General features: G+C 47.7%; 1 protein-coding gene across 2 annotated transcripts in view; it reads left to right on the top strand.

Annotated features, from left to right (window-relative positions):
- The first annotated feature begins 1493 nt into the window (after positions 1-1493).
- DCAF12 (DDB1 and CUL4 associated factor 12) overlaps positions 1494-15468 on the top strand; it is a 62606-nt gene continuing 48631 nt past the window's right edge. For both annotated transcript variants that reach the window (XM_075327149.1, XM_075327157.1), the window contains exon 1: positions 1494-1760. In XM_075327149.1, the coding sequence (XP_075183264.1) occupies positions 1701-1760 (60 nt within the window). In that variant the 5' untranslated portion in view covers positions 1494-1700. The remainder of the gene's footprint in view (positions 1761-15468) is intronic.

Here is a 15468-nt window from a genome sequence, read left to right on the forward strand (position 1 = left end):
TTCCGATAAATACGGCAACCATAAAAATGGTGTTTTCGCATGCGGACGATGCTGGCACACCTTTTTTATGGGAGCGGGAGCTTGGGAAATACCCCAGGCGTGATATCAGCCAATGTGGAACTAGTAGACAAGTCATGAAACCTCTCATTCTGTAGCTAAATTCATAACTGTCACAATGAGAGCATTGGCGTCCGCCTACGACGCTCCCAGGCCAAGTTATGGCCATATTCCATGTTGTGGATTTTGTCCATAACTCCAGCCAGGGGTGGAGCAGTGCTCCCTCTGAGGTCACGAAGGTAGGAGGGGACCTGGATTTGCCCAGGTTGATAACCCTACTTCGGCCATTTTCCAGTGTTCTTTCGCTGGGGGTCACGTGCAGGAAACATCTGTGGGAGTTCCTGGAAACCTGGTCTACAGCGCCCCCCTGTGGCCAGACGCACAAGGTAACTGATTGAATTGCATACCTGTTTGTAAACCATGCTTTATCTGTAACTGTACTCTGACATATGTATATTCTGTAGATTCCCTATTGTATATATTGTAGTTTCTAGTGTGCTTTAGGCTGATTAAATTATATAATTAATCTTGGGCTGTTCTGTTATCTCGATCTTGAATCCCACGTCTGTGTGTTCGGCTAATAGTTACCGTGAAGCGGTTGGTGGCAGCGAATTGTGCCAAGGATTATTGTGGGGAGGCCAGTGAGATCCGGGGAGGTTTTATATATTCCGCCCGCGGAGGTCGGGGGAATATATACCCTACTCTCACTGGGGACCCTTCAATAATCGGCATAAGTAGTATAGCGGCCTCCTTGCTTATTGTCGGGTAATTCCATAATTGGCCTGACTATAAGAGGGGCGCTAGAGAGCGCGTCACGTGCTCTGTCTGTCGGTCGGGAGGTATAAAGGAGGGGTGACCCCCACTTGTTACCCCCCGATTGTGACGTACTGGTAGCCAGCGCGGGGGATTTCTGAGTGACCCCCCCGGTGGTTTGTGACATTTGGTATTGTTGGAATCGTAGTGACGCGGAGAACACGCTTTAGGGTCATTTTTACAGCAAAATGAAAGTAGTAAAAATAAAGCTCAAAACACAATGGCAGAATTGCATTTTTCTCACCATTTCATTCTACTTAGAGGTTTTTTTAAAAAAAAAAATTCCGTAAAATGAACTGTTACTCAAAACCATATGTCCCACTAAAATAAGCCCGTGTACGGCTGTGTCGACGGGAAAAAAAAATTATCGCTCGTCGATGAAAAAATAGACATGAGTATTAAATGTAGCCACGTGACGTCTTTCAGGGGATAAATTCCTGGTTTTATCGCGATAACTGCTGAACACTCAAGTTTTCTCCTCATAACAACGGAGACGAGCACAGAAAAGCGCCGGTTACCTCAGAACAGCCCGCCCCCTACAGGAGGACACGCCCACCTATACAGGCACCAAACATTACCATAGCTCCCGCCTTCTCTACGTTGCTAGGAGACGCAGGCGTGGCCAGGTTGTTGCGTGTTATGACGTAAAGCGCGTCGCTCGGGGTGAGAGGTCACGTGGCCTCCGTCGTTGTGGTTGTTATTTTTTATTTTTTTTTATTTTATTTTTTCCGGCTGGTCGCTCTGCGTTCGGTTCCTCGCCCGTTATATGCGATCTCTTCCGGCGGCCCAGGCTTCCTCCATGCGGGCGCGGGAGCTGCGCGGGCGAGAGCATGACCCGAAGAGCAGCTAGCAGGAAGAGGAGAGCGCCGGGAGCAGGCCCCGGAGAACAGGTGGGTGAGAGGGCTCCGTGTGGAGGGGAACACCGGGGAGACGGAGGAGCGGAGACCAGGCGGACTGACCGGCCGGGGTATATTATACAGGAGAGGCGGGGGACTGCTCAGTACAGAGGAGACACCGCTGTCACCACTGTGCACTTAGCACTGACCCAGCCACAGCCGGCGGTGTACCCCAGAGCTGCACTCACTATTCTGCTGGTGCAGTCACTGTGCACATGCATTACATTACTTATCCTGTACTGATCCTGAGTTACCTCCTGTATTATACCCCAGAGCTGCACTCACTATTCTGCTGGTGCAGTCACTGTGCACATACATTACATTACTTATCCTGTACTGATCCTGAGCTACATCCTGTATTATACTCCAGAGCTGCACTCACTATTCTGCTGCTACAGTCACTGTGCACATACATTACATTACGTATCCTGTACTGATCCTGAGTTACCTCCTGTATTATACCCCAGAGCTGCACTCACTATTCTGCTGGTGCTGTCACTGTGTACATACATTACATTACTTATCCTGTACTGATCCTGAGTTACATCCTGTATTATACCCCAGAGTTGCACTCACTATTCTGCTGGTACAGTCACTGTGTACATACATTACATTACTTATCCTGTACTGATCCTGAGTTACATCCTGTATTATACCCCAGAGCTGCACTCACTATTCTGCTGGTACAGTCACTGTGTACATACATTACATTACTTATCCTGTACTGATCCTGAGTTACATCCTGTATTATACCCCAGAGCTGCACTCACTATTCTGCTGGTACAGTCACTGTGCACATACATTACATTACTTATCCTGTACTGATCCTGAGTTACATCCTGTATTATACCCCAGAGCTGCACTCACTATTCTGCTGGTACAGTCACTGTGCACATACATTACATTACTTATCCTGTACTGATCCTGAGTTACATCCTGTATTATACCCCAGAGCTGCACTCACTATTCTGCTGGTACAGTCACTGTGCACATACATTACATTACTTATCCTGTACTGATCCTGAGTTACATCCTGTATTATACCCCAGAGCTGCACTCACTATTCTGCTGGTACAGTCACTGTGCACATACATTACATTACTTATCCTGTACTGATCCTGAGTTACATCCTGTATTATACCCCAGAGCTGCACTCACTATTCTGCTGGTACAGTCACTGTGCACATATATTACATTACTGATCCTGTACTGATCCTGAGTTACATCCTGTATTATACCCCAGAGCTGCACTCACTATTCTGCTGGTACAGTCACTGTGTACATACATTACATTACTTATCCTGTACTGATCCTGAGTTACATCCTGTATTATACCCCAGAGCTGCACTCACTATTCTGCTGGTACAGTCACTGTGCACATACATTACATTACTTATCCTGTACTGATCCTGAGTTACATCCTGTATTATACCCCAGAGCTGCACTCACTATTCTGCTGGTACAGTCACTGTGTACATACATTACATTACTTATCCTGTACTGATCCTGAGTTACATCCTGTATTATACTCCAGAGCTGCACTCACTATTCTGCTGGTGCAGTCACTGTGTACATACATTACATTACTGATCCTGTACTGATCCTGAGTTACATCCTGTATTATACTCCAGAGCTGCACTCACTATTCTGCTGATGCAGTCACTGTGTACATACATTACATTACTTATCCTGTACTGATCCTGAGTTACATCCTGTATTATACTCCAGAGCTGTACTCACTATTCTGCTGGTACAGTCACTGTGTACATTACATTACTTATCCTGTACTGATCCTGAGCAACATCCTGTATTATACTCCAGAGCTGCACTCACTATTCTGCTGGTGCAGTCACTGTGTACATATATTACATTACTTATCCTTTCCTGATCCTGAGTTACATCCTGTATTGCACTCCAGAGCTGCACTCACTATTCTGTTGGTAGAGTCACTGTGTACATAATTACTTGTCGTGTACTGATCCTGAGTTCTATTCTGTATTATACTCCAGAGCTGCACTCACTATTCTGCTGGTGCAGTCACTGTGTACATACATTACTTTCCACTGCCCTCTTGCCGTCTTTGTTGATGCAGTGGAGGTGATACAGAGTTATGCTGCTTTCACACTACGTCTTTTTAACATGCGTCCTGAACGTTTTTTTTAACGCAGAAACGGATCCAGTGCAAATGCGTTTTCATTTCAATGCATTTGCAATGGACTCGCGTTAACATGCGTTCACATGCGTTTGCGTGCGTTATAGTGAGGATCCAGCGACTTGCAGTTTTTTAACATCTTTCAAAAACGCTACTTGTAGCGTTTTTGAGCTGTGTCCAACTTCTGCAAATTGCTGGATCCTGACTAAACAGCACGCAAACGCATGTGAACGCTGGCGTGCTGATAGACAGGATCCTGCTTGCTCTACTGAGCATGCACAGAAGCCAGCCTCCGTGATCAGTCTATCTCTCTCCTCCCTCTGTCTCTCTCCCCCTCTCTCTCTGTCTCTCCCTCTCTGTCTCGCCCCCTCCCTCTCCCCCACCTGAGAGCTGCGGACACTCGTAACCAAGGTAAATATCGGGTAACCACTTATCTTAGTTACCCGATGTTTACGTTGGTAACGTGTGCAGGGAGCCCGGCTCCTAGCAGCTGCAGACGCTTGTAACCAAAGTAAATATCGGGTATCCAAGCAAGTATACCCGATGTTTACCTTGGTTACGAGCCTCGCAGCTGTCAGATGCCGGCTCCCAGTCTGGCACGTTTAGTTCCCCTCACTCCCGATCACATGACTCCAATGCCCGCCCCTAAACATCCAGTGACAGGATCCTGCAAAGTAACACATGCGTAAGGCTGGTTTCACACTACGTTTATTTAACATCCGTCCTTAACGTTATTTTAGCGGAAATACGGATCCTGCTTTTACAGCAAAAAACGTATGCAAACGCATCTGTTATTTTGCAGGATCCTGTCACTGGATGTTTAGGGGCGGGCATTGGAGTCATGTGATCGGGAGTGAGGGGAACTAGACTGGGAGCCGGCTTCTGACAGCTGCAGACGCTGGTAACCAAGGTAAACATCGGGCTTGGATACCCGATATTTATCTTGGTTACGAGTGTCTGCAGCTGCTAGGAGCCGGCTGCCTGCACACGTTACCAACATAAACATCGGGTAACTAAGAGAAGTGGTTACCCGATATTTACCTTGGTTACGAGTGTCCGCAGCTCTCAGGTGGGAGAGAGGGAGGGGAGGAAGGGGGAAAGACAGAGATAGAGAGAGAGCGACAGATCACGCGAGACTGGTTCTGGGCATGCTCAGTACTTTCTGGGCATGCTCAGTACAAAAGCAGGATCCTGTCTATCAGCATGCCAGCGTTCACCTGCGTTTGCGTGCTGTTTAGTCAGGATCCGGTGACATGCAGTATTTGGACGCAGCTCAAAAACGCTACAAGTAGCGTTTTTGAAACATGTTAAAAAACTGCAAGTCGCTGGATCCTCACTATAACGCACGCAAACGCAGGTGAACGGATGTTAACGCGAGTCCATTGCAAATGCATTGAAATGAAAACGCATTTGCACTGGATCCGCTTTTCCGCTAAAAAAACGTTATGGACGGATGTTAAATAAACGTAGTGTGAAACCAGCCTTAGCATGCGTTTTTTGCTGTAAAAGCAGGATCCGCTTTTGCAGCAAAAAAACGTTCAGGACGCATGTTAAAAAGACGTAGTGTGAAAGCAGCCTTACTTAGTTACTAAGGTTGAAAAAATGCCCTCGCTCCATCTAGTTCATCCTTCCTCCACCAGTTCTACATTTAGTCACTAAGTCACTTATAACCAACAATGTTGTGTACTGAGGAAATCATCCAGCCCTGATATAAAAGCTGTTTTAGTATCTGTCATTACTACCTCTTGTGGTCGGCATTCCACAGTCTGACCGCTCTAACTGTAAAGAACCCTTTCCTATTTAGCTGGCAGAGTCACTTTTCTTCCACTCGCAGTGAGTGCCCCTGGTCCTTAGTATTGTCTTTGGAAGGAATAAGTCATGTGCCAGTCCTTTACATTGACCACACATGTATTTATACATATAAATGAGATCTCCTCTGAGACGTCTTTTTTCTAAGCTAAACATATCTAACTTTTCCAACCTCTCCTCATACGGGCGCCTCCATTCCTTGTAGTAGTCTTGTTGCTGCCTTTGAACTGACTCTAACTTCTGAATGTCCTTTTTAAAATGTGGAGCTCAAAACTGGATCCCGTATTCCAGATGTGGCCTTACAAGTGATTTATAGAGGGGTAACAATACGTTGGGATCACGGGATCTAATCTCTCTTTTTATACACCCTAGAATCTTGTTTGCTTTTGCAGCTGCTGCCTGACATTGAGTGCTGCTGCTCAGCTTATTTGTAATGAGAATACCCAAGTCCTTCTCCTGTTCTGTAGTCCCGAGTTTACTTCCATTTAATGTATACGCAGTTATAGGATTACTCTGTCCTAGGTGCATTACTTTACATTTATCAACATTAAATCTCATTTGCCAAGTATCTGCCCATTCTGACATCTTATCCAGATCTTTTTGTAATATTGTACTATCAAGGTCCGTTTTTAATATCCTCAATACAGTGATTGGATTGAAGTACTAATGACTGCACTGAGCGGTCTTGCACATGACTGCTGAGCCCAGTGATTGGCTGCAGTAGCCACGCTCTGTATTTGTGATGTTACAGCTGCAGGTGCATTACTAATATAAGTCATAGCAGTAGAAAGGCTCCTCTGCTCGGGCAGTGGGTGAGTAAAGATCGTTTGGTTGTTCTCCTTGGGTTTAAAGGGGGCTTTACATGCAGCGACATCGCTAGCGATATCACTGGTGAAATTACATGCCCCCGTCGGTTGTGCGTCACGGGCAAATCGCTGCCCGTGGCGCACAACATCGCTCAGATCTGTCACACTACTTACCTGCTGAGCAACGTCGCTGTGGCCGGCGAACCGCCTTCTTTCTAAGGGGGCGCGTGCGGCGTCACTAAGCAGCCGCCCAATAGAAGCGGAGGGGCGGAGATGAGCGGCCGTAACATCCCGTCCACCTCCTTCCTTCCTCATTGCCGGCGGCCGCAGGTAAGCTGTAGTTCATCGTTCCCGAGGTGTCACATGTAGCGATGTGTGCTGCCGCAGGAACGACGAACAACCTCCGTCCTGCAACAATCAACGATTTTCTGAAAATGAACGACGTATCAACGATAAGGTGAGTATTTTTGATCGTTAACGGCCGTTCGTTGCTGTCACACGCAACAACGTCGCTAACGATGCCGGATGTGCGTCACGGAATTCGTGACCCAGCGATATTTCGTGAGATACGTCGTTGCGTGTAACGGGGCCTTTAGCCTGTGTGATGGGTGAAAACAGAGCATTTCTTGGGGAATATGCAGTAAGCTTCGCCCGGCGCATTTACTGCCAAACTTGCAGCTTTATCAGAGATGACACTGCAGCGCAGATAACGCACTCCACCTTCGCACTATAAAAGCCCAATTGAAAAGCAGAACCTGATACTGAACCTGATGGATGATAACCCCCAGGTGCAGACTTTGGCCAGTAATTAGATACTTTAAAGGTCATCAATAAGTGATTCATTTTAATTTTAAGTCATTGGATGAACACTATGGTTCAGTTTTTAAAGGGATAGTCCACTCAAGTAATATGGTCTTTATTGTAGAGCGGGGGGGGGGGGGGGCTACCTTATCAACAGGGATCCCCTGTCCTGCAGTGTGGGAGCTGCTGCAAAGATCAGCCTCTGTTCTGTCACCGTCACTGTGTATAAGAGGCAATGGACACCACCGAATTTTATCTGATAAAAACAGTCCGATTATGCTTATTAGACTGATCAGAGTGGGATCCGTTGTTGTCAGAGGCAGACAAAGGGAAACAATTACCGTATTTTTCGCTTTATAAGACGCACCGGAATATAAGACGCACCCCAAACTTAGACATAAAAAAAGGTAAAAAAAAGAAAAATGGGGTCCGTCTTATACTCCGATGTTCTCTTACCGGAGGGGGGCAGCAGTGGTGGTGAAGCGGGGTCACAGGAGGCACAGGTTGTGCTGGCAGGCGCGGCAGGTCAGTGGCAGCGGGGTCCGTGGTTGCAGGTGCCGTGGCGTCCGTGGTTGCAGGCGCGGTGGTGTCCGCGGTGGCAGGATCCGTGGGGTCCGTGGTGGCGGCAGCAGCCGTGGCATGAGAGCCGTGCAGCAGGCCGGTGCAGTGAGTGTCCGCGGTCCCGGTTCAGTGGTGGCAGCGGCGGCGGCTCAGTGGTGGGAGCGGCGGCAACTGCTCAGTGGTGGCAGCGGCAGGGACTGCTCAGTGGTGGCGTGTGTCCGCGGTCCCGGTTCAGTGGTGGCAGCGGCGGCGGCTCAGTGGTGGGAGCGGCGGCGACGGCTCAGTGGTGGAGTGTGTCCGCGGTCCCGATTCAAGTAATGGCGCCCGGAGCGACGCATGCGCAGATGGAGCTCTCATCCAAGGGCTCCATCTGCGCACGCGCTGACTCCCGGAGCAGCGCGTGCGCAGATGGAGCTCTCATCCAAGAGCTCCACCGGCGCCATCATTTGAAAGTGGGACCGCGGACAACTGGTAAGCTGCACAGCCGCCCGCCCCGCATGCACAGAGTGGCAGCCAGCAGGCTGCCCGCCCACTCTGCGTACAAGCCGCCGGGTACCTGTGCTTGCGTGCGGTGGCAGCCGGGTACCCATGGCTGTGTGCGGGCGGCAGATGGGTGACTGTGTGAGGGCGGCAGCCGGGTACCTGCACGGTCACCCGACTGCCGCTCGCACACAGCACCCGGCTGCCGCCCGCACACAGCCATGGGTACCCGTCTGCCACCGCATGCAAGCACAGGTACCTGGCTGCCGACCCCACACAGCACCCGCTGCCGCCCGCACACAGCCACGGGTACCCGGCTGCCGCTGCATGCAAGTACAGGTACCCGGCCGCTTGCATGCAGCCACAGGCACCCGCCCGATCGCTTCAGACAGGACCCCCCCCCCCCCGCTACCGCTTTATAAGACGCACCCCCCATTTTCCTCCCAAAATTTGGGGAGGAAAAGTGCGTCTTATAAAGCGAAAAATACGGTATATTTTCCTCTCACTCATGATAGCACCACACTGATAGAAGGGTGCAGTCATGGGTTCTGGAAAAGGCAGAGCTGAATCTTTCTTGAATTCCTAATTGTGACCATGAGTGATGAGCGGGCACTACTATGCTCAGGTGCTCAGTACTCGTAACTAGTGATGAGCGGGCACTACCATGCTCGGGTGCTCGGTAATTGGAACTAGTGATTAGCGGGCACTACCATGCTCGGGTGCCTAGTACTCGTAACTAGTGATGAGCGAGCACTGCCATGCTCGGGTACTCAGTACTCGTAACTAGTGATGAGCGGGCACTACCATGCTCGGGTGCTTGGTAATTGGAACTAGTGATGAGCGGGCACTACCATGCTCGGGTGCTCAGTACTCGTAACTAATGATGAGCGAGCACTACCATGCTTGGGTGCTCAGTACTTGTAGCTAGTGATGAGCGGGCACTACCATGCTCGGGTGCTCCGTAATCGTAACTAGTGATGAGTGAGCACTACCATTCTCAGTTGATTGGTACTCGTAACTAGTGATGAGCGGACACTACAATGCTCAGGTGCTTGTAACTAGTGATGAGCGAGCAGTACCATGTCTGGGGGTTCCGTAGTCGTAACTAGTGATGAGCGGGCACTACCATGCTCTGGTGCTCGGTAATCGTAACTAGTGATGAGCGGGCACTACCATGCTGTGGTGCTCGGTACTTGTAACTAGTGATGAGCGGGCACTACCATGTCTGGGGGTTCCGTAGTTGTAACTAGTGATGAGTGAGCACTACCATGCTCGGGTGCTCAGTACTCGTAACTAGTGATGAGCGGGCACTACCATGCTCGGGTGCTCAGTACTCGTAACTAGTGATGAGCGGGCACTACCATGCTCTGGTGCTCAGTACTCGTAACTAGTGATGAGCGGGCACTACCATGCTCTGGTGCTCAGTACTCGTAACTATTGATGAGCGGGCACTACCATGCTCAGGTGCTCAGTACTCGTAACTAGTGATGAGTGAGCACTACCATGCTCGGGTGCTCAGTACTCGTAACTAGTGATGAGCGGGCACTACCATGCTCGGGTGCTCAGTACTCGTAACTAGTGATGAGCGGGCACTACCATGCTCGGGTGCTCTGTACTTATAACTAGTGATGAGCGGGCACTACCATGCTCGGGTGCTCTGTACTTATAACTAGTGATGAGCGGGCACTACCATGCTCGGGTGCTCTGTACTCGTAACTAGTGATGAGTGAACACTACCATGCTCTGGTGCTTGGAACTCGAAACGAGCAGGTTGGACACTCACATGGGCGTGATTCGAGTAACCAGTATAATGGAAGTCAATAGGATCTTCTGGAAAAGTGCTTGTGTTCCCCATTGACTTTCATTATACTCAGGTACTCGAGTTGCGTCCAACCTGCTCGTTTCGGGTACCGCGCACCCGAGCATGGTGGTGCTCGCTCATCAGTAGTGACTTCAGCTTCCCTTCATGATAACAGCTATTCTTTAGGGTTACTTTATGCAGTAATAACTTTGCAACCCTTCAACATTTCCCAGGGATGCTGACGTTATTTTTTCGCCACACTTCGTTAGTGTGTGGTGACTGTTTTACGTTTATTCGTGAAGATATAAAAAAATTGACAACGTGAAAATTTGGGAATTTTGAAAGTCGTATGTCCTTAACCCCTTCACGACCGGCTGATTTTTCGCTTTCCGTTTTTTTTTTTCGCCATTCTTTTTCTGAGAGACGTAACTTTTTTATTTTTCAGTCAACATGGTCATGTGAGGGCTCATTTTTTGCGGAACGAGCTGTACTTTTAAATGAAACCATCAGTTTTACCATATTGTGTACTAGAAAATGGCAAAAAAATTCCAAATGCTGAAAAATTGCAAAAAAAGTGCGATAGCACTATGGTTTTTGAGATATTTTATTCACTGTGTTCACTATATGGTAAAACTGATGTGTGGGTGTGATGCCTCAGGTCAGTGCGAGTTCGTAGACACCAAACATGTATAGGTTTACTTTTATATAAGGGGTTAAAAAAAAATCGGAAGTTTGTCCGAAAAAAGTGGCGCACGTTTTACGCCATATTCCGTGACCCGTAGCGTTCTCATTTTTCGGGATCTTAGGCTCAATGACGGCTTATTTTTTGCGTCTCGAGCTGACGTTTTTAACGGTACCATTTTTGCGCAGATGCTACGTTTTGATCGCCTCTTATTGCATTTTGCGCAAAAGTTGTGGCGACAAAAAAACGTCGTTTTGGCGTTTGGAATTTTTTTGCCGCTACGCCGTTTACTGATCAGATTAATTGATTTTATATTTTGATAGATCGGGCGTTTCTGAACGCGGCGATACCAAATGTGTGTATATTTTTTATTTTTTTAACCCTTTAATTTTCAATGGGGCGAATGGGGGGTGATTTGAACTTTTAGGTTTTTTTGTTTTTTTTTAATTTTTTAAAACTTATTTTTTAACTTTTTTTTTTTTTTATTTTACTAGTCCCCCTAGGGGGCTATTGCGATCAGCATTCCGATCGCTCTGCAGTATCTGCTGATCACAGCTGGAAGGCTGTAAACAGCAGATACGCTGTCTTTCTCTTTTGCTGTGCCCCGGGCACAGCGAAAGTGAAACCAAGTCAGGTGTAGTACAGGAGTCATCACATGACCCTGTGCTACCATGACAACTATCGGGAGTCACGTGATTGCGTCACGTGACTTCCGGTATCGGGCGGTAAGGTAAATATTACCGCAATCGCGCTTATAATGGCGCTGTCATGTATTGACAGTGCCATATAAGGGTTTAATCGGCACGAGCAGATAACGATTCTGCTCGTGCCTAGCAGGCACACATCTCAGCTGTGAAAATCAGCTGAGATGTGTGCCGATCGCGGCATGCTGCCGCCGGAGGACCGCGGGCAGTAACATTATGTCATTTAGGACGTAATTTTACGGCCCGCGGTCGTTAAGGGGTTAAACCAGGGAGTCATGTCACACACAATAGTTCATACATAACATTTCCCACATGTCTACTTTACATCAGTGCAATTTTTAAAACATTAATTTTTTTTTTTTTTTGTGAGGAACTTAGAGGGGTTAAAAATATCAACAATTTTCTCATTTGCCAACATAATTTACAGAACCAATTTTTTTTTTTTTTTTTTTAGCGACCACATCAAATTTGAAGTGAGTTTGAGAGGCCTATGTGTCAGAAAATACCCCATAGTGACCCCATTTTGGAAACTAGACACCTCTAGGAATTTATCTAGAGGTGTGGTGCTTATTTTGAACCCACAAGGGCTTAAATGGAGCCTGTCAGATCCAATATGCACCCAGAACCACGAGCAGTTCTGGGTGTATATTGCTAATCCCTGCCTAATAGCCCCTGTATACACTAGCATAGATAAAGAGATCTTTAGAGAAAGTATTTCTAAAGATCTTTTATCTTATGCTAATGAGTGAGGGGCCTAGTCCCCTGGGTGTTAGTTCCCTGACCAGTCTCCCCCATTAGCATGTGAGTACGGCCCTGTGGGTGTGCTATCATGCTAATGAATGGGCAGCGTCACAGGATGATCTCCCTCACCTCTCTGTTGCATCGCGTCTGACGGGGGATTGCGGATCAGTGCGCATGACCCCGGAGTTTGGGTCATGCGCATTATGAAGCCGGGTGTACACGTCCTGGCTTCAAACTGAAGTAGTGCGCATGACCGAAAGTCTGGGGTCATGTGCACTGAGCCGAAATCCAGTGTCGGACACGATGGCAGTGGAGAGGTGAGTGAGATCATCCTGTGATGCTGCATATTCATTAGCATGATAGCACACCCACAGGGGACCACAGGGGCGTACTAACATGCTAATGGGACTGACTAACCAGGGGAACTAATGCCCTTGGGTCTAGCCCACATGCTCATTAGCATACGATCAAAGATCCTTTATAAATACTTTTTCTAAATATGTTTATCTATGCTAGTGTATACAGGGACAGTTTATGCAGGGATTAGCAATATACACCCAGAACTGCTCATGGGTCTGGGTGCATATTGGACCTGACAGGGTCCCTTTAAGAGCTTTACAGAATTTTATAACATTGAGCTGTGAAAATGAATAAAAAAACAAAACTTTTTTTTTCCTTACAAAAATGTAACAGGAAAAAATAGACCAGGAGAAAATGGACCATGCAATTTTTGCCCAAAAGGGCAAGATACCCCATATGGGGTGAGAAACTACAGTTTGTGTGCACGGCAGGACTGTGTACCACCACATTGTAGTTCAGATTTTGCTTTAATTGTTTGAGGGTGTCATATCAAGTTGGCAGAGAGCCTGATATGCCAGAAAAGCAGACCCCCCCCCCCCTTCCTCCTTAGGATATGCCATTTTAGAAACTGCACCCCTCAATGAATTCATCTGGGGTGCAGTGAGCAAATTAAGGCTATGTGCGCACGTTGCGCACAGTCACTGCAGAAATTTCTGCAGCGATCTGAAGAGCACATGTGCGCTTTAAATCGCTGCAGAAATGTCCGTAGTGAAAGCCGATTCCATGCGCTCTGCCTGCAGCTCCTCCCATAGACAGAGCAGGAGCTGCCGGCAAAGCGCAGGAAAGAAGTGACATGTCACTTCTTAGAACGCAGCGCTTCGGCAGTAGCCGAAGCGCTGCGCTCTAAAACGCCACGTGCGCACGGCCCCTGCACAATCTCCATAGACTGTGCAGGGGACGCAGGACGCATGCAGTTACGCTGCGCTACAAAGCGCAGCGTAACTGCATGTATTTACGCAACGTGCGCACATAGCCTAACACCACATGTGCTTCACAGAATTTTACACTATTGGGCAGTGAAAAAAAAAATTACAGTAGTTTTCAGTTTATAAGATGCGCTGGATTATAAGACGCACCCCAAATTTAGAGCGGTGAAAAAACAATTTGGTCCATTTTATAATCTGGTGGTGTCCTACCGGGAGACGGGTGGAAGCGGTGGTGGAGCCGGATCACAGGAGGAAGGAGCGGTGGAAGAGCAGGGCGATGCTGCGGACAGTGCGGCGGGTGTCCCAGATGCTCGCCGCAGGTGCTGAGGCAAGCAACATCCACAAACTGTCGGGGGTGCAGCTTCAAAAAAATGGCGCCTGCAGGCGGCACGTGCGCAGGTGAGATCTTGAAGCAATAGCTCCATTTGTGCACGCGCCGACTGCGGGTACCATTATTCGAAGCCCGCATACACGACATTTTCAGGATGGCCCCTGCCGCAGCCCAGACGCCCACAGCCCTCAGCACAGGTGCTTTCAGCATCGCTCTGCCTCCTGCTACCCCTCTCCAACACCTCCCGGTAAGCTACGTTCGGATTGTAATGCACCCCTTATTTTTCTCCCAAATTTTTGTGTTAGGAAAAGTGTCTAATAATCCTACAAATACGGTACATTTTGGGTTTTTTTTCATTAAAATTTTGTTTTAGTCACTAGTTTTTAATTATTAAAATGGCTAATAGGAAAAAAAAAATTACCACAATACCACAATTTGTTGTGCAATTTCTTCTGAGTTTCTAGTACTCCAAAGTCATAAACTACATTTCAGGCACAGTATAACATATTATAGTGCAGATTAGCTGTTATGGTTTACCGGTACCATGTCACATTGCCAGAACCGCAGAAACTCCCCCATAACTGACCCTATTTTACAAACTACACCTCTCAATGATTTGATATAGGGGTGCTGGGAGCATACTGTCATCACAGGTACTTCACAACATTTTTTAACATTGGATGGTAGAGAAAACCTAAGTACATATTTACCACTAACATGTCGATTTAGTCTAGATTTTACATTTTCACAACAGGCAAAAGGTAAAAATGGCACCAAAATTTGTCGCAGAATTTATGCTAAACGTGGCAATACACCATACGTGGCTTTATAGTACTGCTTGGCTACATGACGCTATTGCAGACCGCTGTTCCCCGCTCTGGTGACGTCACGTTCCGCACAAGTCACATCCCTGCGGCCGGCTGCAGTCTTCCTGACTCACTGAGCTGTGAGCGGTGTTTCACCGCTCGTCACAGCCCATTTCCTCCCTCACAGCAGAACGCTGCAAGCAGGAGACACGCTGTGCTGTGACAGCGGTGAAACACAGCCCAGTGAGTCAGGAAGATTGCAGCCGGCCGCAGGGATGTGACGTTTGCGGCACTTGTCGTGACGTCACCGGAGCGGGGAACAGCGGTCTGCAATAGCGCCTCTCACAGGCACTATTGTCAACACGAGGTATTTGAAAGAAACATTGTTTCTCAATATAATATCAAACTAGACAATAAAAAATATGGGTGAACCACCCTTTTAAGTGATTTCGCCTTGCTACTTTACTTAGAAACGTGTTGACTCTAACTGCACTTTAGGCACACTGTGGGGCTCAGAAAGGTGGGGGCACTTTGTATTTTGTAGCACATATTAAGTTGTATTTCTTTTTGAGTTTGGCGAAAGAGGAGCCGTGGCGCTCATCTAGGGCCTTTGTGCTACCATTTCCAATGTACTTTTTGTTACCAGATGACTGAGTGGAGACTAGTTTTAGTTTTGTGCAATGAATTGAAGCTTTTATTGGGAATATTTTACATAACATAACATTTTGGATCATTTTTATGC

The sequence above is a fragment of the Anomaloglossus baeobatrachus genome, chromosome 1 (genome assembly GCF_048569485.1).
Source record: "Anomaloglossus baeobatrachus isolate aAnoBae1 chromosome 1, aAnoBae1.hap1, whole genome shotgun sequence".
NCBI lineage: Eukaryota > Metazoa > Chordata > Amphibia > Anura > Aromobatidae > Anomaloglossus > Anomaloglossus baeobatrachus.